Genomic DNA, 27,574 nt, shown 5'->3' on the forward strand with positions numbered 1-27,574 from the left:
CTGCGTTTTTGGTGCTCTGTGCTTCCGAGAAATCTACCCTTACCTGTTATCTTTTTTAGAATCAGTCTAAATTCCGATTTCCTGAAAATAGCACTGGTATTGTATGATAGATTAACCTTTGTACGGTTTGAACCAATAATTTTCCTATTGATCTGACAACACCTTTACCACTAGACAGTGCCACTTACAAAGTACAGTGATTTACTGCAGACACCCCAAGAACGCAAATAGTTACATATAAAAATCGTTTAAGATGAAATATGATACAGAAATAAAGAAAGTCATACCAAACAGAGTTAGATGCAATTTTTGAAGGTATTTAAAGATTAATCAATTAGTTTATAAACAATGTCTCCTTAAAATATACTGAGCTACAGTTATCTTGCATATTAAGCCTTTTGACAAATAACGAAATAGTGTTCTGTCATAGATTCCAAATCGGCCTATATATTAATATCATGTATCTGATAAAGAAATGATCATTCAGAACATTGTCCTTGTGGGTCAGAGTTGAGTATACTCTGCATCTCGGTAAAGCCGATGGAGCTCATTCATCAAGAGTATAAAGGCTATCACAGGCCGTCCTAGTTATAACCATAGCAGCTATAATAGCTGATATGTGCTCTTTGTCCAATACAGTGTTAGGATATTGCGCAATTATAAGTCCTAAAATAATTGCTTGTTTAGGGTAATGTCCCAAGCATTCTTTTCGTGAACTTAAAAAAGTTGACAGAAAAGTAATGATCAAGATTCCCTAAACAAACAACTTTTAATTTTAGGCATAACAACCCTTTCAATATTCATCTAAATCTGTAACACATTTGCCAGTATTTCACTCTCTAGCACACATGTCTTCAAAATGTCATAGTACACATGATTGGCTTGAAACATTTATATCTGCCTTCGTATGTATTCTTGTAGTTACGTTGATGAGTTTCCTCCAACTTACAGCAGCCAATTATGAAGCGTATTACATAATTAAAGCCAAGTACCAGTTCTCTTGACCATTTTCAATTGACAGGGATAAGCAATGTCAATGTATGCTATAAATTCCTGTCTACAACCTGTTTGATACAATGTTTTTTGCTACATACATGAAAATCTCTCAGGGGGTTGCTTTCAATACGTCTAATTGCTTGAGAAAATATATTCTCTGGCTTCATTTTTATATTTCTTTGCATGATAGATATCCTTCCAGTTTTCATGTGCGCTTCTTAAATCTTTTAACATGGCCTAACCATAAGTAAAGATATTCTATGCCTTGCAACGTATTGAGACAGTACCACAACCAGGTAATGCATTATTAAGTCTATATTCTTTGATGTGTCTTTTCCTGTTAGATTTTTGTCCTTGTTTTATGCAAAAAAACCTGCTTACAACGGAATCAGTCAGCAGATAAATTCTAGTCCCTAAAGAAAATTGACAGCATGAAAGCATTTAAATTACCTGATGTACACATTTCCAACATTTATATATGAAGCCATGTTTGGGGAGAGACATTAAGGTATGAACATACTAAATAGTTAGCCTTCTTTATTCTAGATAAAATTGACAAATTGCAAATGGCTACAGCACAGAGCAGGACCCGTTTTAAATGTATGTAGCTTACATTTTTACATTTTCTTCAAAAATATTATCAGTGCTGAAAAAAAAACATCATAAGAAAATTCGGGGTCATGTATTTCAGTCAAACAAACCAACTACAATATAAACTAAAAACGATAACCCAAATTGTATGATCTACATTTCCATAATAAATCTGTCATGCTATCATAATATTGCGAAAATTCTTTCTATATGTCAAGGATAGATCTGTTATGCAAGTTTACAATTTTACAAGTAATGTGATTTTAGTAAAAAATGTAAAAAGGAAGGAAAAAAGCTCTACAGAGCAAAGAAGGATGACTCTTTGAATGAGCCATTTTGCGACTATCATGATTCTTTTCTCTGCGCCAGTCTGTATACCTTAATTGTGACCTTTGCGTTGCTTAATTATGTTGAATGTGGATTGACCAGAAAGATGAGAAATAAGAGTATTTTGTAGTAAACTTTGTATATTTGTCAATTCCAAATGATTGTTTGTCTGTGCTAATAATATGTCATCCATGTTTAGATCATACGAAACATTACTTTATAGATATATTTCAATTTGAAGGGAACAGTACTTTTTATAAGACATTTTTACTTCCCACTTTTAAATTGATTTAAAAGGAGGTTCCAGGGCAGGTATAGCGTGTCTCCTCCTCTTGTAGAATTTGGGATACCTTAAAGTAATTTCATGCCAAATTTGGTACTTTCTTCACAAAGGGGAACATTTTTGCTATCTTTTTGTTCCTTATCATACTCGCTATCTCATTTACTAGATAATCAAAAGACTACTCTTATAAGAAAGGGACATTTCAACAAAAAGTGATCTCCAAAGTATTTTACAAAACTATCATAGCTTACGTATTTGGTTTCCTCTCCTCGAGTGAACTGTTGTAGAATGATATACATTTATATACCAAATTGTTCAAAATAAATACAGGATTTTCTGGAGATGTTGATATGTTTGGACATATACTAGTATACTAGTACTGAGTTTTATCCTATGGCCTGTATTGTAATGAACAGAAAACATACACAGTTTTATAATGGCATTTTGCTAATATTCTATTAGCAGACTACCTAGATATGTCTTGTAACAATTCCACCTCCTGGATTGAAGAATGATAGTGTTATTTCTAATTATTATTATAATTGATACTAGTATTATTATGGGGTTTCAATATGAAGCTGAAATAATTTTATATAGTTATGCATTTATTTCAAAAGTATGGGCCGCCCTTTAATTGTTTCTAGATAACACAATAAAGTCTTTTTATGACACCATAAAAGTAGTGCTTAGTGAGATGCAACATAAACACGACATGCTCTGACACATGGAAACACATGTTTTATTATCATGCTATATCTAATTAATTGTATAAGATAAATACTCAGAGAATATCCAGCATTTCAAAAGCTGATTTAATCTTCTCTCATCTTAAACAGAACGCTTTCATTGGAGCAAGCACCACTGCTGTTATTAATTACACCAAAAATGTACTGTAAAATTTACTGTAAAATTATCTTTATCAGGTTTTCCTAAACCACACATAGAACTGATTTCAACAAACACACATCTTTGATTGTTTTTGTATTTTAAACAATATTTACAATATCTTTAATTGCCCCATTGAAAATGACGTTCATTTTGTATGAAACGAAAAAAATGGAAAGAAGTCAAAGTAACTAAAACGCCTCGAAACGATTATGTGCCGCTGCTTCGTCGACGCCCTGCATTTTGTAATCAAGGGATTAACGCGGTGGCGATAATTCTTATAATTTTTTAATATGTGTGGGTCAGGAGCGTGATTTTGCGATCATTATTAACCACTTGTTTCATTTGTACTCGTTGTCTGTTTATTTCACTTCCTTTGTCAAATTTTTATTAAGTACACATCCAAACAAACAGGTTAGTTCAAGCGGAAAGCCAATCCTACTTGATCCTTGGAGGATGACCAAAACGAGCAGCAAGACTGCGACTCGAACTTTAAGTCGGCCATTTTCCGTCAAGTAACTTCGCTAGCTAATTCCGAGGTGAAGTCGCTCGGAAGAAGTACTTGGAATACACACCTGTATTGACTTCTTTTGTGCCGAGGCACCTGGCGGAATATCTTCGAGTAACTTCGAAACAAACAGATTTTACACTCCTCGGAGCACACAAAAAATCAATTTGATGTACTGATATGTGTAAAAGACACAGCTTTTATGACAAATGATATTATGATACTTTTTATTTTGAATTAGAAGAAAATATCGGGAAAACAACTTTGCATTTTTTTTGGCTCATTATCCACAACTTCTTACTGAGTATCTTCTTGTAGCATAAAATGAGTGACTTTGTTTTTAGTACACTTTATTCGTTGAAGAGCATTCAAGTCAAGTATGAGAAATGCATGTCCGTAAACAGAAATGACGTTATGTCATTTGAAAAGTGCATCGAAAGATCGAATTCCAGTTTGGTTTAACTATATTTAGCGAGATATATTTACATATTTCTCGTAAATTTCTTTCTTTGAATCTTTGCCTATATACATGTGTAAGGCACACAGCGCAACTATCCGTTTATTTGATTTTGTCCTGTTATACATGAAAAAATACAAGAACCTACTACATAAATATAGTTCGTTGTGACGTCATTTATGGCATCAAACGTCATTTTACAAACCCGGGTTGTGAGACAAAGTTTCAAGTTTTCAAGTATTAAAGAAATAGCTTTCTGTCATTTTCACTTATTTCTGCAGCTGAGGGTGCTGCCACTTTGATAGCTGTTGATTTCCTTACTACTTCACAGATTTTTATAAAATGCATCGAAGACAGGACAATAGTTGATTTTCTCATCAAAAAGCATTTGTCAGAAATCCTTGATACTTGCCAAAATGTTTTTTTTTATGAACCAAATGTGTAGGTACCGTGCACACTGGATTCCGGGCGAATTCGTTTAGAGACCGTATTGATTAAGAATAACAGACGTGTTAAGACGAAGAAAGCACTCGTTTTTTGTCTTTGACACAGTAACAAGGAAATTCCAAACAAAAATGCATGAATCGAGCGATTAACCCATTGTGTACGGTATCAAAGTGTCACGTGGGATGCGATTGTATCTGAATGCATTATGTAGCTTTTCACTTTGCCCTAATTCAGAAAATTTATACTTATAAAAATACTAAAGACAGATGCACATGTTTTATTATGAAACATGTAAATTTGAAGCAAGTCTTTAACATCAAACAAATTCTTGTATATAATATGTGTAAACTTCAAGCGCACATGTACTTGCATAAAATGAACGTAAACAACTCAAGACATGTCCGTTCAAATAACACACGGTCAATCTAGTTTCACTGCTGCTATTGATTAAAGGGTGTTATATATCTGAGCACTCCAAACTTATTGAGACAATAGAATTACAACATCAAATTAATATGAATGAGCGTTAAATCATAATAGCGAATTATTACGTGTTTTGCCAGTGTCAACTATTTTCATTTTCGGTTCTCATGCTTTTCCTTGAGCTACTCCTTTTGCTAGCATGGGCCCATCCTTATGAAGATAAACTGCCGGCCATACAATATAATCCAGAAGTTTCCCCGATTTTGTGTATGGTTTGTATTTGTTTGTATCGAAAGGAATGTCGTCACCCACATCTATAAATTCAACATACACGGGTGGTTCATGTCTGCACATTGACCAGCAAATGTCCATGCACTTCTTAATATACGAAACAACAGTCCCTTGTTTCTGCTGATCAATACCTAGTTCCTGTACAATGATGTCACTTCCGGCCTGAAAACAAAGATACGGAATTCTACTGTTTGATTCATTTAATATATTGCCATATTTTCCTGACGTCTTAAACATGAATTAATACGCCCTCAATAGTGCAGAACAAACTGGATTGAAATTTGACGTAATTGTTAACATTTCAAGTTTTGCCAAAAATAAATGTTATTCTGTGATAATTTAAAGACAAACTGCATCCTGTCTAAATTTCTCAGCAAGGTAGTTGATTTACAATAAACAATATCATTTCGTAGCTGTTTATATTTATGTGAAACATTGATAACAGCTAGTACTATTGCTGCATAAATATAAAATAAGTTTCTCATAATAAAATCCTGTTCTTCAAAATTACGAGTTGTACATGTCAATGGTATCATTAGGTATTTAAATGGAAATCAACAAATAAAACGTGTTATTCAATTTGTTATCTGTGAATACTATGCTAACTGGTTTTCAGAATAAAAACTGTTTCGCTGTATTATGCTATTTTCTTCAGAATATAGATTATGTATTATACATTACATTTAACATTGAAAAGTAACTAATTAATGTTATACCCTTTCCACTTCTTCTGAAAGTTGTACTTCAAAAAACTTCCTTGCTTCCATAATGGTTTTCTTTTGTTCCTTTTGGAGCAGTTCGAAGTCTGATTCAAGTCTCATCCTCTAAAAACAAAGATATAAAGTGTCAGTGCTACTGTTCGAATTAATGTGATATGAATAAAAGATACACATGTATCATGCTATCATTTTAAGGAAATGATGCATTGTAACGCCTATTGTCATTTAACCCTACACATTGGACAGCTAGAACTTAAACAATATCGTTTGTTTGCCATTTCAATTTAAGGATATGTACATCATCATTGTTTTGAAATATGTTTCTAAAATATGCCTTACCTTTCGCTTTGGTTCTTCATCGTCGTTTCTTTCCTGACTCTATAAATAATTCAAGATAAGTAAATAGAGATGGTTTAATAGTAAAATTATTAATACCCTGAAGTGCCACATTGCCGTAGGAAATGAAATATTTGGTTTTAGTAGCCTAAGGGCGCATAACATTGCAGTGCCTCAACTAACCCTAACCAACGTTGATGCTGTTTTATTGGAATCAATAAAAAGCGTAAAATATATTTCTGGTCACGAACTTCTAAAACTTATATGCAGTAACAAATCTGGCTAAGTCAAGTGGTGCAAAGCTCTTCAATACCTCGATTGACCTAAGTGATGTTACGAACATCTACACTTCATGGTGTTCATGGAAACGACGTATCAAAACTGTGGAAGTACTTATCGCCACGATATTCAGTATACCAATAAAGTTTTATGTTCTAACTGCAATGTTTGAACTGACCCAAAGTGATGATTTGTATTATGTTTCATTAGAATCCCTTTAAATGTATTGCATTGCGGTATGAGTAATGTCTGCTTGGGTATGAAATACCCGTTTGTACATGATTCCTTTTAAATCCTCCTAATATTGAAATTACTAAATCATATGTGGATTTTGTTTTTATACAGAAAGAGCAGTACATAGATCATTAATTATTAAATTGAAACATAGTCAAAGTTACAAAACGGATACATAGCTAAAATCCTTCAGACTTGTTTACATGTATATATTAAGTAGCTATATATTTTCACAAATGTATAAATGTAAGGTCATTTCCCTTTTGAAAAAGGATCATAATCATTCTTAAGAAAAGGTAAAACATGGCGAACCAATTTAAATTCAGTCTGAAAATTAGCGGATTTACCAATGGAAATTACTTTATTTATCTCTGTTATAATAGATGTTAAACATTGGTTGAAATGCTGTTGTTTTTTTTTACGAAAACTGCATGTTTGACTTTTTAGCACAAATCTCTAGCGTGCAACAAAGCAAATACCTGTTTAAATATTAATACCTGCGCATTGGAAGTGGCTATTTCTTCCCGTCGTTCATTTTCGCCTGATTCATTTAGCTGAAAAAATAAACAACGCATTAAAAAAACCAACAACCGATTATTCATTTTGTCGCCAGTGGGTTTTCAGTTGACACTGTCTTATTTTAGGGCGTTTCAAACGCTTCCATTTCATTAGTCGCTTAATAATCAGGTGAATATCTTTGTACCAATCTCGAGGCACGTTCTTTAAAGACATATTTGTATCCAGACCGGTGTTTTGTAAGGTTTTACAGAAGCATAAAATACCACCAAAAATAAATAAACCATTACCGATTCGGTATTATTTGCAGTGTCTATATCCCTATTGTTGGTTTTAATTTCTAGAATATATCCGTCCATGTCAGCTACAAAACGGGGCGCTTGATCAACATCTGGTTCGGTCTAAAATATGAAACATAATGATGGTTGAAATGTGTTACTTATTTGTATAGATGTGCCAAACACATACCTGATTCGGACGTTTGTTATGGTCGGTAACAAACAAATGGAATATACACTGAGATATGGCTTTAAACTCATATTTGTTCCTATATATTATAATGTTTCTTTTGTGTTTCATATATGTCGTCTTTGAACGTATCTCTTGTTATTTTTTCTTTAGAGTTAAAGACGATGATACTATTAAGTACAAAGTAGTTGACTTAATTTCTCTCTTACATCCTATAAAGCAGAAATAGTGCTCTTCCATATTGGTCCTGTTACTATTTTAAATATGAATGACATTTTGAATCGAAATAAGACACAACAGAAGTGTATCATAATTAACTTAAACCTAACGAATTGACCATAACGCGCAAAATGATTTTCTCCGACTAGGTCCTCGTGAAAGTATTACACGGGAGGGTACCCTTTTTGTCGTTAATTGCTTCTTCCATACATTAAATTCTAAGTCACTCCGGTACATGACAGGAGTGTGTGATAGATACATGGATTGACTCAATGAACCTTGTTCATATATACAAGTGTGACTTAGGAAATAATTCAATTAAATGTTTGATAATTTCTCCTCAAAAAAGAATAATGACAGACATCAATCAGAATAGCCATTACGGTATTCATGTTTTTATAAAACCAACTGAATCAAAAGCATTTTATACTGTCAAAGGGCAACTTACATTTTGTGCGAAGGCTGGTCCATGTACATTTCCAACACCTCTACCAGCAGTATCCGTTATGTTGTTATCATTCTTTGTAAAAATGTAAGCAAGTTAATGGACAGAGCAAATAACAAGAGGACCATGATGGTCCTGAATCGCTCACCTGTCCCCACATGAACTGAGTATGATGTCGTTTTTTCTATTATTTGACATAGTGACCTAATTTTGAACTCATGTGACCTAGTTCTGAACTTGACCTAGATATAATCAAGATAAAAATTCTGACCAATTTTCATGAAGATCCATTGAAAAATATGGCCTCTAGAGAGGTCACAAGGTTTTTCTGTTATTTGACATAATGACCTAGTTGTTGAAGGCATGTGACCCAATTTTGTACTTGACCTAGATATTATCAAGATGAACATTCTCTCCAATTTTCATGAAGATCTCATGAAAAATATGGCCTCCAGAGAGGTCACAAGGTTTTTCTATTTTAGACCTACTGACCTAGTTTTTGACTGCACGTGACCCAGTTTCAAATTTGACCTAGATATCATAAAGATGAACATTCTGACAAACTTTCATGCAGATCCATTGAAAAAAATGACCTCTAGAGAGGTCAAAAGGTTTTTCTATGTTTAGACCTAGTGACCTAGTTTTTGATCGCAGTTGACCCGGTTTCAAACATGAACTAGATATCATCAAGATAAACATTCAGACCAACTTTCATACAGATCCAATGAAAATATGGCCTCTAGAGAGGTCACAAGGTTTTTCTATTATTTGACCTACTGACCTACTTTTTGACCGCATGTGACCCAGTTTCAAATTTGACCTAGTTATCATCAAGATGAACATTCTGAAGAATTTTCATGCAGATCCCATGAAAAATATGGCCTCTACAGAGGTCACAAGGTTTTTCTATTATTTGACCTACTGACCTAGTTTTTGATCACACGTAGCCCAGTTTCAAACTTGACCTAGATATCCTCAAGGTGAACATTCTGACCAATTATCATGCAGATCCCATGAAAAATATGACCTCTAGAGAGGTCACAAGGTTTTTCTATTATTTGACCTACTGACCTAGTTTTGGACCGCACGTAACCCAGTTTCAAATTCTACCTAGATATTATCGAGGCGAATATTCGGACCAATTTTCATGAAGATCCATTGAAAAATATGGCCTCTAGGAAGGTCACAAGGATTTTGTATTTTAAGACCTACTGACCTAGTTTTGGACCGCACATAAACCAGTTTCAAACCTGACCTAGATATCATCAAGATAAACATTCTGACTAATTTTCATGCAGATCCCATGGAAAATATGGCCTCTACAGAGGTCACAAGGTTTTTCTATTATTTGACCTACTGACCTAGTTTTAGACCGGACCTGACCCAGTTTCAAACCTGACCTAGATATCATTAAGGTAAACATTCTGACCAATTTTCATGCAGATCCCATGAAAAATATGGCCTCTACAGAGGTCACAAGGATTTTCTATTATTTGACCTTCTGACCTAGGTTTGGATCGCATTTGACCCAGTTTCAAACTTAACCTAGATATTATTAAGATAAACATTCTGACCAATTTTCATGCAGATCCCATGAAAAATACGGCCTCTACAGGGGTCACAAGGTTTTTCTATTATTTGACCTACTGACCTAATTTTGGACCGGACGTGACTCAGTTTCATTCTTGTCCTAGATATCATAAAGATGAACATTCTGACCAACTTTTATGCAGATCCAATGAAAAATATGACCTCTAGAGAGGTCACAAGGATTTTCTATTATTTGACCTACTGACCTAGTTTTTGATCGCAGTTAACCAAGTTTCAAACTTGATCTTGATATCCTCAAGGTGAACATTCTCACTAATTTTCATGAAAATCCATTGAAAATATGGCCTCTAGAGGGGTCACAAGGATTTTCTATTATTTGACCTACTGACCTAGTTTTTGACCGCATGTGACCCAGTTTCGAACTTGACCTAGATATCATCAAGATGAACATTCTCACCAACTTTCATAAAGATCCCACGAAAAATGTGACCTCTAGAGTGGTCACAAGCGAAAGTTTACGCACGCACGCACGCACGCACGCACGCACGCACGGACGGACGACGGACGACGGACGCTGCGCGATCACAAAAGCTCACCTTGTCACTAAGTGACAGGTGTGACAGGTGAGCTAAAAATACAAACGACATGATAATATTTCATAGTATGACTCATTGTCTATAAAAGTTTTGCATGTATTTTTCTCGGCATAAGTAATACATGTATATCATCCTACTGAGCTACCGGCGTTGCTAAGAATTTTACAAGATATTTTAACTCTATTATCAAAAATACCTATTTGACATTTTGTCCGAAGAAATTTTAAATTTTTGAATCTGAATGTATCATAAAGATGGTTTGTATTTTTTAACTAAAAGTGATTAATCAATGTAGGTCATTCACTGCCGCTGAACGATGAGACGGACCTGTAAAGTTTAAGAAACGTAGGTCAAGGATTGCTGAAGATACTGACTTTGACCTTTGACCCATTGACCTCAAAATAAAAAATATATGCAATATCTATCAGCCACAGGTCTAGTATTAAGTTTGAGGGATATATATCAAGAAATTCTCAAGACATTGATCGAAAACTGTTTTTGTTTTAACAGTCACTGTGAAATTTACGTTTGAGCCACTAACCTCGAAAGCGTTCACCGCCAATGAGCAATTTACATATTGAATTTGAGATTCAAATGTCAAAGCATTTTTATGTTATCGGGCGAAATGAAACTGCTAACAGACGGCGGATGTAGGACCATGGTAACCCTTCTGGCGTGTTGAAATGACATAAAATGTTGCTTCAAAGAATTTGACCATCTTAAATCATTCGACCTATTTGCAGTAGAGACATAAATATCAATCACTCTTTTAAAGCCAAGTCGATCTCTTTTATCTTGATTAGCTAAAATATTCTTACGCTGTTTGAGCACTTTGACGTCGGTGCTAGTGGGCGTGAGAGGTATTGCAAATTTCATTGCCTCACATGAACAGACTCAATCAAACTGAGTCTGCAATTCTTCTTCTTGGTTGCATTCTATGCTTCTAAAGGATCTTTTTTTTACAGATGTTATTGTATTAAATGTATACAAAACAAAACGGGATGATTGTTACGGTAGCCATAATATATGATTTGAATGGAAAAAATATTTCCTTAAATTATTAATGTTGTGCACTGGATTTTCAAGAGAAAGCACAAAGCTAAGCTAGAATGGAAATCTTTCAAGTTGCCTTTAGGTCTTGGTTATGTCAATGAATTATATACATTGACAATCGGAAAAAGTGAATGTAACATATTCTACTGTTTTAAAGTTTTACTCATTTTAGTACTCTATAAGAAAAATTAATTACCATAAATAACATAACCTTTACCACGCATAATTTGTTTCTGTAAGTTGTCCCACCCGTAGTATAAGTTGCTATTCGTTTGATGAATAACATATGAAAAATCATCTAAAGTATATGATATGCTGGAATTGCAGCTGTTCGAGACTGACCATGACGGTCGGACTATATATTGAAACTTTGTTAAACGATATGTAAAGAAAATATAAAAAGAAAATGTAAGCGGGGATGGGTTCAACGGAAGATTTTGGAACATTGCTTAATATACTTTCGTCATTCTGCATAAATGGTAAAGGAAATGGTACATTTAATTGAAGATTATCACAAGAGAAACAAGCAAATTACCTCTTTTGATGACCATATTGTAATCTAGCTACATTGCATAGTATTTCAAAACAAATCATTGCAGTTATAACTTAAAATAAACAAGATCATTACTAGCTATACCAAAACAATTTTCTTTAAAATGCTAGAGAATACAAAATAGATTAACGTATAATATGGACAACTATTCTTTAGCATGTTCAAATTTTAAATAATTTTAGGTGCACAATCCTAAGTATTGAACACATCACATAACACTAAAGAAAAATAGACTGCATCTGGTTGCATTTTATATATTATACGTGTAAAGAAATTTTAATTTTAATCAGTCTTCTCCTCAGTATGGCCATTTAATAATAAAACACTTTAATAAAGTATGTTGGCATGCATCTAGGTCTGCAAGTTCATTTCACGGAAAATAAAATCTTTGAAGTGTCGTAGGTGTTATTTAGAAACGTAGTCTCTTCTCAGTGTATCTGTTTAAAAGAATTGTGCTAAGCCAATGCTTGGGGAATCGAGGGGTGATTTACATTTCAGTACCTCTCAAAAACAGACTCATGTCAACCAAGTCAGCATATAATTTGTTTGGTTGCTTCGTAAGGATATTCTTATAGGCTCACATTAAAATTTAAACTGGCACATACCCATTCACTGGAGTCTGCTTCTTCATTTCTAGTTCCATTTTTCTGTTTACCTAAATCTTTGACAGCTTCCAAATGGGCTACCTGAATTACATCTGGTTCTGTCTAAAATTTGAAACAAGTCATGGAAAGACGAGGACAAATTTGAACTCGGATAATGAAATAATATATCGTACTTAAAATGAGCAGGGTATATATTATTTAAAAGTTTTTCTTTGTGTTTAATCATTCTTGTAGAAAAGTTATATTCTTTCAATTTTTACTGAATTTGCTACAACATATAAATATTAAGATAACAGCTTAAATATAGGAATTTATGTTCTCGTGAGAAATAGATAAGTGCTATTTTTCAGCAGGCATGCAGAAACGTATAATTTCTACTCAATCCAGTCTATATAAAATAACGCGCTTTCTTAAATCAATTTCACGCATGATTAGTTCACGGACGACAGATATCTCATAAGTATACAAAAACTTACATTATTGGTTAAGAAATCAAAATACTTAAGCAAAAACACAGTGTTATGGTTTGAAATGTTTGATTAATCAGGCGCACATAACTCTTGACTTTCTTATTTGATATGATTTATTATAAAACAGAATTATATAGACATACACACTTTGTAAGTATGAATAAGATTTGTGAAGAAATGTTGGTGCTAGGGAGTAAACATGAAATAATTTTTTTTATAAGATCCACAACTCGACTAAAAACAATCAACCAAACAACTAGTGAAATATGTGTAACTAAGTCTGGTTCTAATCAGTCCTATAAAGCTTCAATCCCCTCAGTAGTATTGATGAAGTAGTCCGGTAAAATAAAAATGACGTCTCTCCCAGCCAAAAATAAACCAACCGAATACTGAGGAAATGCAAAGCAAACTATTGTACAAATCAAACAAGTAGTTCCAGCGGCAGACAGACGAGCAGACAGGCAGATATAATGATTTGCATTACATTCGTGTTTTCTTGTTTTGATTCTTTAGCAAGCGTTAGAACTTTGTTTCTATGTTATTATTTCTCTAATCTATATTTGATTCCAATTCAATGATCTCACCAGCGAGTAGTGTTAGATAAAAAATTAATTGTAATCCCAGTGTTTCTTGCAACTGATAATTAAACGAATCACTCTACCCTTGGATGATATATTACAAAGTCATATTTACATTAAAATGTACCTTTGAAGCTGTTCCTAGATTCAGCCGTGTGTTGAGAGAAATTCTGCCATTTAAATGTCCCTGTGGTGCGTGTGATTTAACAGTTATCGAAGATAAACTCCTTTTGATAGATTCAGCATGATTTTCCGATACCTCGTTGCATAGTTCATTGGCCCGCTGAAAAATAAAATGTAATCTTTAGTAATGTGTTTCCCTTGAAACTTTGTTTTAGGCAAGATACATTTTTGAATAAGTGTGTTGTTATTGTTATCGTTTTACTGCAAGAGTTATAATTAATGCATTTTATAGTGTCGCTCCAAGTTATCACTGTAGGAACTAACTACATAAATTCTACGTTTTATGAAAAGTGAGAAAATAAATGAAATACGTTTAAGGATGTAAGATCAAATTTGTTATAAAGTTAAGACTGTTTTAATACTCTGTAAGCTTGAAAAGGAAAATGTACAGGTTGGTCACCGCACTCGTTTTTATTTATAGGGCATTTCCTTCACCCACTGTTATTATGTTAAAAGTATTTTGCTGCATTAATGACATGGCACAACGCCTCATAACTGAAAGAAAAATGTTGGGGTCATCGTGCATCTAAGAGATATATCTTAAAACTTTGAAAAAATGGTAAATTATGATATTATTAGTTCTTTTTGTTTTATGTATACTTCCTATATTATATAAAGTGCTATGTTGAAACTTTTCTTTCAGTTATAAGCCTGTTCCCCGACTTCATCTCAGTGTCGTCATATTTTCTGGTCCTTCGAGACAATTGATTTCAACTCATTTAGACTTAAAGATTGAATACTGCTTAAGCCGGTGCTAGGGGGCGTTGGCACAGCGTTGCATTTGCCATTACTGCTCACGAACAGACTCAACCAAACCGAGTCTGCAATTTCCACCGTTTGCATTGTACTCGGTGCTACCGAGGGATCTACTTTTCAGATTTTATTTAGAAGTATTGCACATTAATGCCAACATATGATCACTTAACTGGCATGCCCTTTTTCACAATTATGACACTGGCAGATATTAATTGTGGTGATAATTATGGAATCTTTAATGATGATAAGTGTAAAGATGAAAGTGATAATGATAAAATGAACATCGTGATCATGAAAAATAATCTGTAAGTGGAATAAAACTAATATTGGTTGTTCTTATAATAACGATAAAACAGATGATAACAGCAATAATGAAGAAATTATTATCAAACTGACAGTGACTATGACAATAATGATGGTGGTGACGATGATTATAAATGGTGATTGTTAGACTTTCTTGCTTGCTGTAGTTTTGCATTGTTTCTTTAATTTACTATATAACATGATTCGTGATGTATACAGTGTACGCAGAAAGACGGCAGAGACAAACCAATTTAGAGTTTATAAATAATACCTAATATTAGAAGATACAGTAATTAGTTCGATGCTGGATTACCTTTAATAATTGTAACATAAATGTTGTTATCCCTTGATCATCCTCAATGTTTACTTTCTCAAAGGCATCTGTCCATTCATTATCGTATAATTCGGAGAATTCCTCGGCTAACTTTGTAGGTCTTTTTTCATCACTGAGATCGGCTATGCTTGGATTCTGGTATGTCAAATTATCTCCTGCACATCTGCTTAGTCTACAATGAATTAATCCGATCATAACAAACATCTATATTAGATAATATAGCGTATGGAACAGTTAAAGGTTGCATAGAACCCTGCATCTATCATATTCAAGAACTAATGTCTATGCCATACACCTCCCCTAGGACTGTGTAATGTGTAATTCGCACATGGATGAGCAAACTTCTCAAGATCCGTGTTTTCGAGCGATCCAAACATAGACAATATAAGGAAAACGATCGGGGATGACATGAACTGTTCGAGCCTAGAGCGACCATTGTTTCGAATTTCTCAACTAATATTCCAAACCTTTTTATTGACAGAAGTAATTAATTTTGTGATTGTCACGGCTTTAATTTAAACACTGCGTCAGTATTTCAGCACAATGAAACGAGTCTTAGGACATCAAATGTTGTGTCAAAATGAAGGACAAGTTAGAATCACAAAAGTAGCTTTTCTGGGACCACTTGTGAGATACACTGTAGTTATATAACAACTGGTGCTAAACCTATAATACACGAATGTAATATATCTTCACATCATCACTTAGTATTGTTTTGGTCAGAAAATATTAATGATTGTAACAAGGCTTGCTAGAAAGAGTATGTAGGTCAGATTTGGTGACAGAAGTCATACCACATCATAATCAATAGAGATATTGTGAATTCAAATAACTACAACTCAGTAGTTCAATGAAAACTGTGGGAGAAATTACCATTACACTTCACAATACCTCATCAGAAGACTTTTCTTTTCCTTATGGAGTACTTCTTTCTCTTGATTAAGGGTTGTAATCGTTTCTGACTGACTGACATTTTTGCTGCGCAAAGTTTCGATCGTCTGTTGCAAATTCTTCAGGCGATATTCTAAATGTCCAATATTCCTCACATGTTCATCCAACATAGCATCTTTTTTGTCGCTGTCCTTTGTAAGACCTTGTATTTTCTTATCTTGTTTCTGAATCAACTTTTCAAATTGATCTTTTTCTCTGTTAAAAAGCAGGAAACAAATAAATTGCATCGATGTTTGATGTTAAATTAGATAATTCACATGACAATGCCATGTGTGAAAAAGACTATGGCAAATACATGCGAACATTTCAAATACACGTAAAGCTATTCATTTACCATACGTTCAAAGCAGCATTTTGATACATTATCAAAAAGAAAGGAACTTACATTTTATATTTTTCCTGGACACGTTTTACTTCTTGTTCTTTTGCTGTTAACTTCACCGCGGATTCCCTTTTCCTGAAAGATTGAGCAACTTGTGAAAGCTATTGTATGAATAGCCTTAAATAACATCTTGCACCAGATGCAACTCAATAAATGGTTTCAAGAATACAATTTGTATTATATTTGAGAAAACACATTCTAACATATGATAGATGCGTATCCGGGGTTGGGTTAAACAAATTTGTACCTAAATATGTACCACCGTGAGAAGTTTTATTACAATCTACATTGTAGTAAAAGTTATATTTGTGAAAATGTCTAAGCTTGTCCGATAGAGTCCCATTATTAACACGTGTGTAAGGTCCAAATATGTCAACTTAAGTCTTGCAAACAATCATACATGGTCCTATTTTTTGTTTGCCAAATTTTCTAAGTGTTTTCAAAAGGTTGGAAAAAGCAGTTTTGTTTGTTTTGGGTTTAACGCCGTTTTTCAACAGTATTTCAGTCATGTAACGGCGGGCAGTTAACCTAACCAGTGTTCCTGGATTCTGTACCAGTACAAACCTGTTCTCCGCAAGTAACTGCCAACTTCTCCACATGAATGATCAGAGGTGGAGGACTAATGATTTCAGACACAATGTCGTTTATCAAATAGTCACGGAGAACATAAGCCCTGCCCGAGGATCGAACTCGCGACCCTGCGATCCGTAGACCAACGCTCTTACCTACTGAGCTAAGCGGGCGGGCATACCAGGTGTGTAATATTAAGTTTAATATTAAGAAAGCTTGATCGAAACGTGCAGAACGTCCTTAATACATCAGGTTAAAGTCAAACAGTACGTGAGGTTACTCACGCTATCCTTTATTCCTTCCGTTTCGCATTGGCATTTAAGGTAGACATGATTGTAAACTAGGGTAAAGTTTTCTTTTCATATAAAAAGAAAACTTAGGTCGTCATATTACTTAATCCATAAAATCAATAATTAAGTGATTTCGTAATGGTCCACCTTTTATACTTCTTGCCATCGTATTGACCTTCGGTCATTATGAAATCACTAAATCGTTAACAGTATATAGTTGTCACTTAGTATTAAAGACATGCCAGTATGAATTTGTCAAGCTATATCTTTTAAATCGTACTCCTCGCTAAGTTTGGATACTTCGGTCTTCAATTCTGAAATTTCTTTGCTGAGTTTTCCAGTTTCCCTCTTTAATTTATCAATTTCGCCATGTAGATCATTTTGTCTGAAATATGGGAAATAATTAACGTTACAACTAGAACCATCGCCGACAAGAAAGGGCAAATATTTGTTAACAGATTCATATATAAAATATAAAATATTTAAAATATTCTTAATGTCGCCATAACATCTTTATAAGCTTTGATAATTCTTACGTTTGTTGTGCGGTTCTTTTCTCCCGAGACATCATTTCTATCTGTTTTAAGTAATCACTCCGTTCATTTTCTAACTGAGCCTTGAGTTTTTCTTGAAGACTCAGTGAGCTGTTGATGAAAAGAACAATTTGCTGTTTAGTTGTTATTTACTAAATAGTGATGTAGACTAAAATTATTTAAAATATATATTTACAAAAACATTTTATTTTGACACAAAAAAGAATATATAATTACCTTGTGATGCAATCACATGGTTCTTGCCCTGGTTTGATTCTCTTAGCTTCTTCTAACTGTTCTTCAAGGCTATGAAACATATTTAAATATTTACCGATTTGCTAAAATCAACACTAGAATACGATGTTAACACAAATACTAGCGCATGCAAGCTTTCGCAATATTTATCAAGCTTTTGCACTTAAAAAAAACGTTTGAATGTACCAAGTACAATGTTTTGATATTCATCTTCGCACCAACATAGAGAAAGATTATAGCTAGTGGCTGAAATCAGTGTTTACACCTGTTAAAAATGTGTTTTCGTACTTTCATGAAACACAAAAAGGCAAAACAGCTCAACAGATATAATGTGGAGTAAGTACTACTTGACTTGCTTTGCAAGAAACGATCTGTCCCTAAGAAAAACCCCGACATTAAGTGGTCAACATTACAAGTTACAAGTATCTAATTTACATAAAGCTATACCAATTGGCTATTACTTTGCAATTATAACCACGTTCTATTACTAATCCCCTTGACCTATGACTACTTACGCATTGTAAAAGGGATGTATTGACTTCGGTCTAATGTACAGCTTAAGCCTCCATGTCAGGACCTGAACGCATGTATACTACATAGGCTGATAAAATAAAAGACGCTGGTTTTAAAAGATAAAACAGAAAAAAAAAACAGTTCTGAATATTTCGCATGAACAGTCAGGTTTACTCTGCCATATAAAGAAAATGCTAAGACGATGTAACTCACCTTTTTTTCTCCTTTTTAAGGTCTGCAATTTGCGCTTTATACCTGCAAGAAACAGTAAGGGCGCTTGTATTTAAAACAGTACATCATGCTATTAGGCAATCCATTCAGCAGTTCAAGGAATATATACACTAGAATGTTTTCTATGTGTCATAGTTTTACTGGTAAAATTGCAAAAATATATTTCAAAGCCTTCCAGTTGCTATATCTCTAAGGATTTAACGAAACCTGATAGCAAGGTTAATTTATAGATTTATGCTCCTAGTGTTCAAAGAAGGGCTTTTATAAATAAGTCTAAAGCACTTTATTTTCCACATTCTCGGTATGGGCTCAGTCTGGATTCATTGGTCCAAAAGGACCTAAAGTAATTACAACGCTGGAATACGTGTCCCATGCTATTTTTGTCTAATATTGTTCATGCTAAAAACCTATATATCATAAAATCTTACCTGTCTTTTTGTGAATTCTTTTTCCCGGTCTTTTTGTCATTTTCTTTGCAATCTTCTTGTTGCTTCGTTCGCTCTTCTTGTTGCTTCGGTTGCTCTTGTGATTTTACAATGGCGCTACAACGACATTTTGTCAAGAACACAAGCATATTACGTTAACTTAGAAACATGATTCGTTTAGAAAAAGACATAATTTCATATCAGCTTTGCCTATTTCTGATCAAATATCACTACCATACCAACATTATCATGAAATTCCTTGAGTACGTCCGGATATAGGATAAAATATTTATTTTCAACGTACAGAGATATATGAAAAGCAATGCAAAATATGATCATTGATATTTAAAACGTAATTACATATTCATTTAACACATGTTTTTCTCGTTCAGAATCAAAAGCTAATTACGAGGTAATATGAATTCATTAAGTTTGCTTTTTCAAAGTTCAATTTAAAATAGATTGCTGGTGCCTTTTAGACATGATATGAGTATCAAACAACATCAAAATAAGGCAGGAACAAACCTCTCAGAATGTCCTTGAAATTCGGTGTTGTCTGTCGATTCCATTGATACAGTCTGTTGTTGTTCATCATCTAGTCTAAAAAGATTTTTTTTTCAACAAACATTGCTTTTTTTATCAATCGTTTGGCATTCTCTGTTATGAATGACATTTAAAACAAATAATATGAAGATAATATGAGATTTCTTTTCTACACAAGTATGCGAATTATCCTGATGAAAGCGTAACGGTGATTTGATAAAGAAATAGTCACTCAACGAAATTCCTAATCGGTCAGTTTATAATTGTATTCTAAGACGACCAGTGAATAACCTATATACATGTAAAGCAAAATCTATCTCGGGTTTTCTGCAATAAACCACCAGCATGCAATGACGTCATCCGATCCAGGTGCGTAGCACGGTCGTAAAAAGTAGTTACCATTTTTTTCTAACACTGTTGATACTAGTATGTCGTGTTAGAATCGAAATAATAAGTTCCCAAGTGTGATTTATCGTAGAATAACCCGAGTTTTTCGTTCTTATGCGAAACAATATATCACTCAGGCCTACGACCTTCGTTATATATTCTTACGCATAAGAACTTAAAACACGGGATATTCTATGATAAACCACGTTTAGGAACTTATTATTTCTTAATTACTATTTTGTTAATAATGCGTGTATTTACCAGAAATTTTACATACCGACATTTGAATAGGTACTGCAGCTGACTATTGATTTATTTTGTTCTGATGGAGTAATATTTCAAAAAAATGTATAAAGAAGGGTTATAACTCTAAACATAGTAATTGGACATGGAAGTCCTGATAATTTGCACATACTCAGGTCATTTTCATGCCGAGTTTCATATCAACGTCAAAAAAGGCCACAGCTCCATTAATATTAAAAGTAGTTGAACATGAAAATACAACAAATACGAGTATGTCCACAACATGTTAATGATGTAAACTAAGATTATTTTCCATTCTAACATGACCAGCGAATAACCTACATATATGTAAAGCAAAATTTATCTCGGGTTATTCTGCAACAAACCACTCGTTTCATATCAACGTCAAAAAAGGCCACAGCTCCATTAATATTAAAAGTAGTTGAACATGAAAATACAACAAATACGAGTATGTCCACAACATGTTAATGATGTAAACTAAGATTATTTTCCATTCTAACATGACCAGCGAATAACCTACATATATGTAAAGCAAAATTTATCTCGGGTTATTCTGCAACAAACCACTCGCGTGTAATGACGTCATCCGATCAAGATGCGTAGCACTGTCATAAAATGTAGTTACCATTTGTTTTACACTGTTGATACTGTGTTATCGTGTCAGAATCGAATAACAAGTTCTGAAGTGTGATTTATCATAGAATAACCCTAGTTTCGTTCTTATGCGAAATAATATATCAGTCAGGCCTACAGCCTTTGTGATATAATTTTTCGCATAAGAACTCAGAACACGGGTTATTCTACGATAAACCACACTTGGGGACTTGTTATTTCTTAATTTAAAAGAAACTGAAAAAGCACTTGTGTTCATAATATTATGATGAAGTTACAGTATTACAAAGTCCAAAAAAGGTAATAACTCTAATCGGACATGGAACTCAAAAGACCATGACTCCATTACAAAATATTGAACATGAATGTCCTACAAAGATACTCATGTCCACAACATGTTGATGATGAAAACCAAGATAATATTTCAATCGGTAAGAAACTCTGGAAATAGTTGAGTTCACAGTGTTCTTATGTAGTTGTAGAACTTCAAGTCCAAAGAAGGAACATCACTCTAAAACAAAAGAATTGGACATAGACGTCCAGATAACATGCGCATCTACGTCATGCCGAGGATAAATAAGTTTCATTTCTTCTGGATTTAAAGTGTAGGATGAGTTGAATACACAATTTTCTGATGTAGCTGTTATATTTCAAAAAGTCTAAAGGAGGTCCATATCTCTAAAACATAATAGTCGAATATACAACTACTGATAATATGTGCATATCCGCTCCATGTAAATAAGTTTAATTTCAACCGGACTGAAACTGCAGGAGCAGTTGAGTTCCCAATGTTCTGATGCAGTTGTCAAAGAAAAAAAAACAATGCCGTTACTCACAAAATAATAAACAGACATGAAAGTCCAGAGGGTTTGCGCATGTCCACTTTCTGTTTAATATAATATTTACCAAGTTTCTCTTCAACTGCATGGTAACAATAGGGGGAGATAAATACAGAAGACAGTGTGACGGATGAAGAGACGGACGGATTCCTTACCAACGGGCATTTATAAGGCATTTCATTTGTTACAAAGTACCTAACAACTGACAGAAGGTATCTAATAAGAAGAACAAAATGAATATATTTATTAATTAACCGTTACCTATTGTTCTCAGTATCATTGTGATTAAGTATTTATGTGATACCTTTTGTTAAGTTTGTCCACTAGATTTTTGTTTCTACAAAATGAATTCAATTAGCTGTGATAATTATATTTCAAAGTTCAACTGTGATATGCAAATCAACTGTGATGTGATCAAAGGTTTATTTCATAGACTCTCTATGTCATGCAACCAATACTATATGGACCATATTGGAAATAAGCGTTGGCGCTAATGTTATCCTTTGTATTTTGAAGCATGTCATGGTTTAATTTATTTTGTTTGTTTTCTCAACTGAAACTTATATTCATAGCTAGCTAGCTTTCTCAGACTCCAAAAAAGTCCTTTGGTTTGCATAGACGGACGGACAGTTCAAACCTAATACGCACCCCGGGTATTCGATACCGAGGGCATAATATATATTTTTTGTTCCTGAGAATTACCTTATCTGTCTGATTAATTCGGAAATTTCAAAAAATTGTTATTCATTAAATTTAAACTTCTTGTTAACTAAGGGGAACCAAATAACTGTAATTAACTCAATTACTATACATGTAAATAATCGCATTGAGATCACATTGAGCTACACTGTCACGAATGTCGTTAGATAACTGTCATTAAGACATAACTTCCATAACTCACGGAGTAATAATGTAAATCAACGCGGTGTTTAAATGTTGATTTTTCTATGTAGGACTATTTGTCGGCTCTAAATGTTTATTTTTATTTTTTATGACAGAACATCATGCAAAAATAGCCAACAGAATTTTATGATCTATATTATCATCATTAAATATCTTAATGTCTATTATTTTATGCTAAGATGGCTACAGAAATATTAGACTTGATCATATATAAGATACTAAAAACGTTCTTTTGTATGCTCGTAAAAGGTAAAATATTGGCATCTTTACGGTCATGTAATGCAAGCATTCGTGGAAGATACTGAAAGAATGTTCTTACCCAAAGTCCTTGCTATTGTCTGTAAATTTCCCTTCCTCTTGTGACATATTTTCCTCTTCTGGGCAAGTCTTAAATGAAACACTATATCATTAACTTAAAGATGCTATATTGACGCGTTGTACTTTAATCTATCTTTTTAATAATTTTCTTCATTTCTCTATTTTCTCTCATTGTTCTATTTCCTCTCCTCGAATTTGTCGACCTGAACTGATTTTTTAACATGTTTTGTATTTATGTTTTCAAAAGCTTTAGATGCATGTTATGCATTTACTTGAAACTGTAAATTAACACTTATTCCAAAATGTGATTCCATGGAAAGTTTATTATATTTGGTGGAAAGAGTATGAGAAGATATTATGCCTAAACAATGTTAAAAGTTTGAATCAAAATCCGAGCGCTTTCAAATGTAGTATACATTCAAAATAATAATAGCATGTTTTCTTTCTGTAAATGCTTATTCATACTCTTGTATACCTTCGAAATATAGTGTGTTCGAAAGTCATTTCATTGCTATTTTTTCATTATTTTTACACTATAGCTTTATATAATCTATCAATGGTTGTAGACACAGATGGGAACATCCGGCTCTCGGTGTAACTGTTTGGGTTGCACATCCGTAATTACCTTCAAATTTTGACAATTAATGAGATCAATATGAGAATTTATAGATCTGAAAAATTGATATCGACTGAAAGCGTAACCCGAAGTTGAAACCACTTTTATCAGGTCGATAAATCCTTATATTAACAGAAACTAAAACAATTGTTTTATTCAATTTCTAATCGAGAAATATCTGCATGTCATTACAGAAAGCAGGTAAAGACCCGCCTTGTCAAGATCCAGAGTATCTTCACATGACCTAGTCATTGAAAGTGGAAGGTTTCATAAACACACAAAAACACCCCATTTACTAAAACGTAAGCCAAAGTAACGAGAAACTTGCCATGTGGGGTTATCCCATGATGCTTATTTTCACAAGTACCCCGAGGCTGGTCATATAACCGTCATGTTGACTACCGCTGTGAGCTGACCGTTATATGCACCTATCAATGTTTTCCCCGAGGGTGGGGTGGGGAGGGGGCGGCATTGAAATTTTTCCTTTTGCGGCATCTAAATCCCCACTCTAGAGCAATGGCAATTTGACAAAATACCCACAGACGGAGATGAATTACATATCAAATGACCCGTAGATGGGCTTTCATGGACATACATACAGTCATTAAAAGGTAATATTTAAAGTCAGCCAGTTTCAATTCAATTTTATTACATTTGTATATTAAAAATTTCACATTTCACATGACAAAGTCATGAAACTGCCTCTGCCCTCTGCCTTCCAAACCTTGATATACTAACTGTGTTACCCGAAACAGAGGTCATTTCCTTTTTTGGAAACTCAGGTAAAATTGTCCCGGTGCATTCTGGAGCACTGTAAGAATGTATGACTGCTAGGACTTCTGCCTCACCTTGCCTCAATGATGTTATGAGGCAAATGATATTCTGACATATTCCTAATGATATTAATATACTTTTTAACTTTTCATCAGTGTGATATGCCTACTTTTTACTTTTTTCTGGCTCCTCAAATTTTAACGGAGGCAACTGCCTCGGTTTGCCTCAGTGTGGCTACGGCACTGGACTACTACATAATAATATTACATGTACATTGATTACCGGACTCAGAAATATTTGACTGGAGTAGGCAGAGGGGGGGGGGGGGGGGGGGGGGGGGGGGCACCAGTCTAGAACAAAGATGTCACCGCGAGGCGAATAGCGCTGAGAGCGGGTAGGTATTGGAGGGGGTCTCTGTCAATATAACGGGGGTGGTTGGGGTGTTAGGGGTCTCTCCCCTGGATATTTTTAAATACAGGTATGAAATGGTGGCCTCTGGTGCATTTACTGGTGGGGCACTTTCCTGATTATAGGAGGGTCACGAATCCAGAAATATTTGACTGGGGGGCACCAGTCTAGAACAAACATGCTTTCTCCCTGGAAATTTTTGAAATACAGGCATGAAATGGTGGCCTCTGGTGCATTTTGAGGTAATGGAGGGGTTACTCCCCTCGTTATAGGGAGGTAAAGGGTCTCCCCTGGAAATTTTTTAAACACAGGTATGAAATGGTGGCCTCTGGTGCATTTACTGGAGGGGCACTCCCCTCATTATATGGGGTCACTGGCCCGGATTCAGAAATATTTGACAGGGGGTGCACCATTCTCGAATGAAGATGCCACTGCCGAGGCGCATAGTGCCTAAAGCGGGTATGTACGGGAGCGGGGACTTCTGCACATGTTAGGGGGTCAGGGATGTCTCCCAACTGGAAATGTTTGAAATACAGGTATGAAATGGTGGCCTCAGGGGCATTTACTGAGTACTCCCTTCATTTAAGGGGTCGTGGGGGTGGGGGTGGGGGGGGGCTCTCCCCCTAGAAAAGTGTGAAATATAGGTATGAAATGATGGCCTCTGGGTCTAAATGTTGAGAGAATATTTTTCCTTTGCCAAAATATAGGTCACTTCTCAGCCAACTGGGGGAGGGGGCTCGAGCCCCTCGGCCCGGCCCTGGATCCAGGCCTGGGTCAGGGGGCTCTCCCCTGGAAATTTTTGAAATACAGACATGAAATGGTGGCCTCTGGTGCATTTTGAGGTATTATGTAGGAGTTACTCCCCTCATTATAGGGAAGTCAGGGGTCTCTCCCCTGGAAATTTTTTAAATACAGGTACGAAATTGTGGTCTTTGGTGCGTTTCTGGGTCTAAATTTTGAGAAAATATTATTCCTTTGCCAAATTAGTAGGGTGCATCTTTGATGAGTATAGGCCACTTCTCAGCTAACTTGGAGTGGGGGGTGGGGCTGTGCCCGCTTGGCCCGGCCCTGGAGTCTAGAGGTCCGCTTACCGGACCCCTAGCCACTTCCTTCTTAAAATAAAATTTAGGGGGTGGGGGATTCTTAGAGGGATAATAATCTAATAATCTATTTAGTTTTGCCTAACCCGCGAAAGAACTCTATTCTGAAGAAAAACCATCATTTGACATGTTCACTAGGTTAGTATGTATGAAATAGGGCCTGAACTCGTAATATTTCCCTCGTAACATAGCGAAAATACATTACAAAATATATAAACCATAAGACATAAATTGGTATCGGGCCTAAGAATGTGAAAGAAGGTAAATAGTCTGCCTGCAATTCTGCCATTTTTGTTTCTTTAACGAATCGGATCGCTGTCGTCTGTCATGCGGGTCGTAGTTTACGTGTCAAATTTCCACCCCCGGGATTTAAAATTCGGCCAAAGTCTATTTCCCGGGACTCGGCACCATTCTGTTTGTCAAATTCCCACCTATCGGTAAAAGCCTCCTGTCAAAAGTCCCATGTATGAAGTTTCAAAGCATTAGTGTGTTCATACAGCTACACACCTGGTATGCCCGCCCGCTTAGCTCAGTAGGTAAGAGCGTTGGTCTACGGATCTCGGGGTCGCGAGTTCGATCCTCGGGCGGGGCGTATGTTCTCCGTGACTATTTGATAAACGACATTGTGTCTGAAATCATTAGTCCTCCACCTCTGATAATTCATGTGGGGAAGTTGGCAGTTACTTGCGGAGAACAGGTTTGTACTGGTACAGAATCCAGGAACACTGGTTAGGTTAACTGCCCGCCGTTACATGACTGAAATACTGTTGAAAAACGGCGTTAAACCCAAAACAAACAAACAAACAAAACACACCTGGTATGATAACAAAGCTTATGGCTTTAATGAAAATCAAAACTAAATGAAAAAGACTGCAAACAGAAAATATGTACATGTATAATGCTTGTTAAATTAGAATCAATAATTGACATATAATAAAGAAACTTCTACTTACTTCAGTAGCCAAAAATACTATTTTTATTGTTTTATTTCTTTGTAAACCTATATTACCGACGATTTACTTCCTCTTTCAGTTTAATGTCGGTTGCTACACGTGTTACTTTAAGCAAACAGATTATATCTTCGTTACCAAGAAGAAATCGACCATCATGCATAAACCTGTTTGCTTACTTTACAGGTGGTTTATCAGATTTTGAACAAGTAATGGATTTGTTCGTAAGAAAGATTGTTTACACTTAATGTTTATTATAAGATTAAAGTTGTGGGGGTATTCTTAAAATTTGAATTTAATATCG

The 27,574-nt window shown here is 34.7% G+C and overlaps 1 protein-coding gene across 4 annotated transcripts; it reads right to left on the reverse strand.

Moving 5' to 3' along the window:
• Positions 1-4,133: 4,133 nt before the first annotated feature.
• Positions 4,134-27,358, reverse strand: LOC128556936 (centromere-associated protein E-like). 4 transcript variants are annotated; one of them, XM_053542969.1, is made up of 19 exons: positions 27,274-27,358; positions 23,424-23,491; positions 20,082-20,156; positions 19,560-19,673; positions 19,114-19,155; positions 18,370-18,438; positions 18,136-18,243; positions 17,880-17,984; positions 16,743-16,814; positions 16,298-16,552; positions 15,386-15,578; positions 13,958-14,113; positions 12,783-12,863; positions 8,428-8,499; positions 7,583-7,693; positions 7,256-7,330; positions 6,267-6,305; positions 5,925-6,032; positions 4,134-5,370 (listed from the first exon to the last, which is right to left on the reverse strand). In XM_053542969.1, exons 2-19 carry the CDS (start codon positions 23,468-23,470, stop codon positions 5,083-5,085), a joined length of 2,010 nt encoding a protein of 669 aa, XP_053398944.1. In that variant the 5' UTR covers positions 23,471-23,491; positions 27,274-27,358; the 3' UTR covers positions 4,134-5,082. The 4 variants fall into 4 exon arrangements, with proteins under 4 accessions (XP_053398944.1, XP_053398943.1, XP_053398942.1 ...); XM_053542968.1 differs by having other exon boundaries at positions 7,274-7,330; positions 12,783-12,884; XM_053542967.1 differs by having other exon boundaries at positions 12,783-12,884.
• Between the last annotated feature and the right edge of the window lie 216 nt (positions 27,359-27,574).

The sequence above is a fragment of the Mercenaria mercenaria genome, chromosome 5, assembly GCF_021730395.1.
Source record: "Mercenaria mercenaria strain notata chromosome 5, MADL_Memer_1, whole genome shotgun sequence".
Lineage (NCBI taxonomy): Eukaryota > Metazoa > Mollusca > Bivalvia > Venerida > Veneridae > Mercenaria > Mercenaria mercenaria.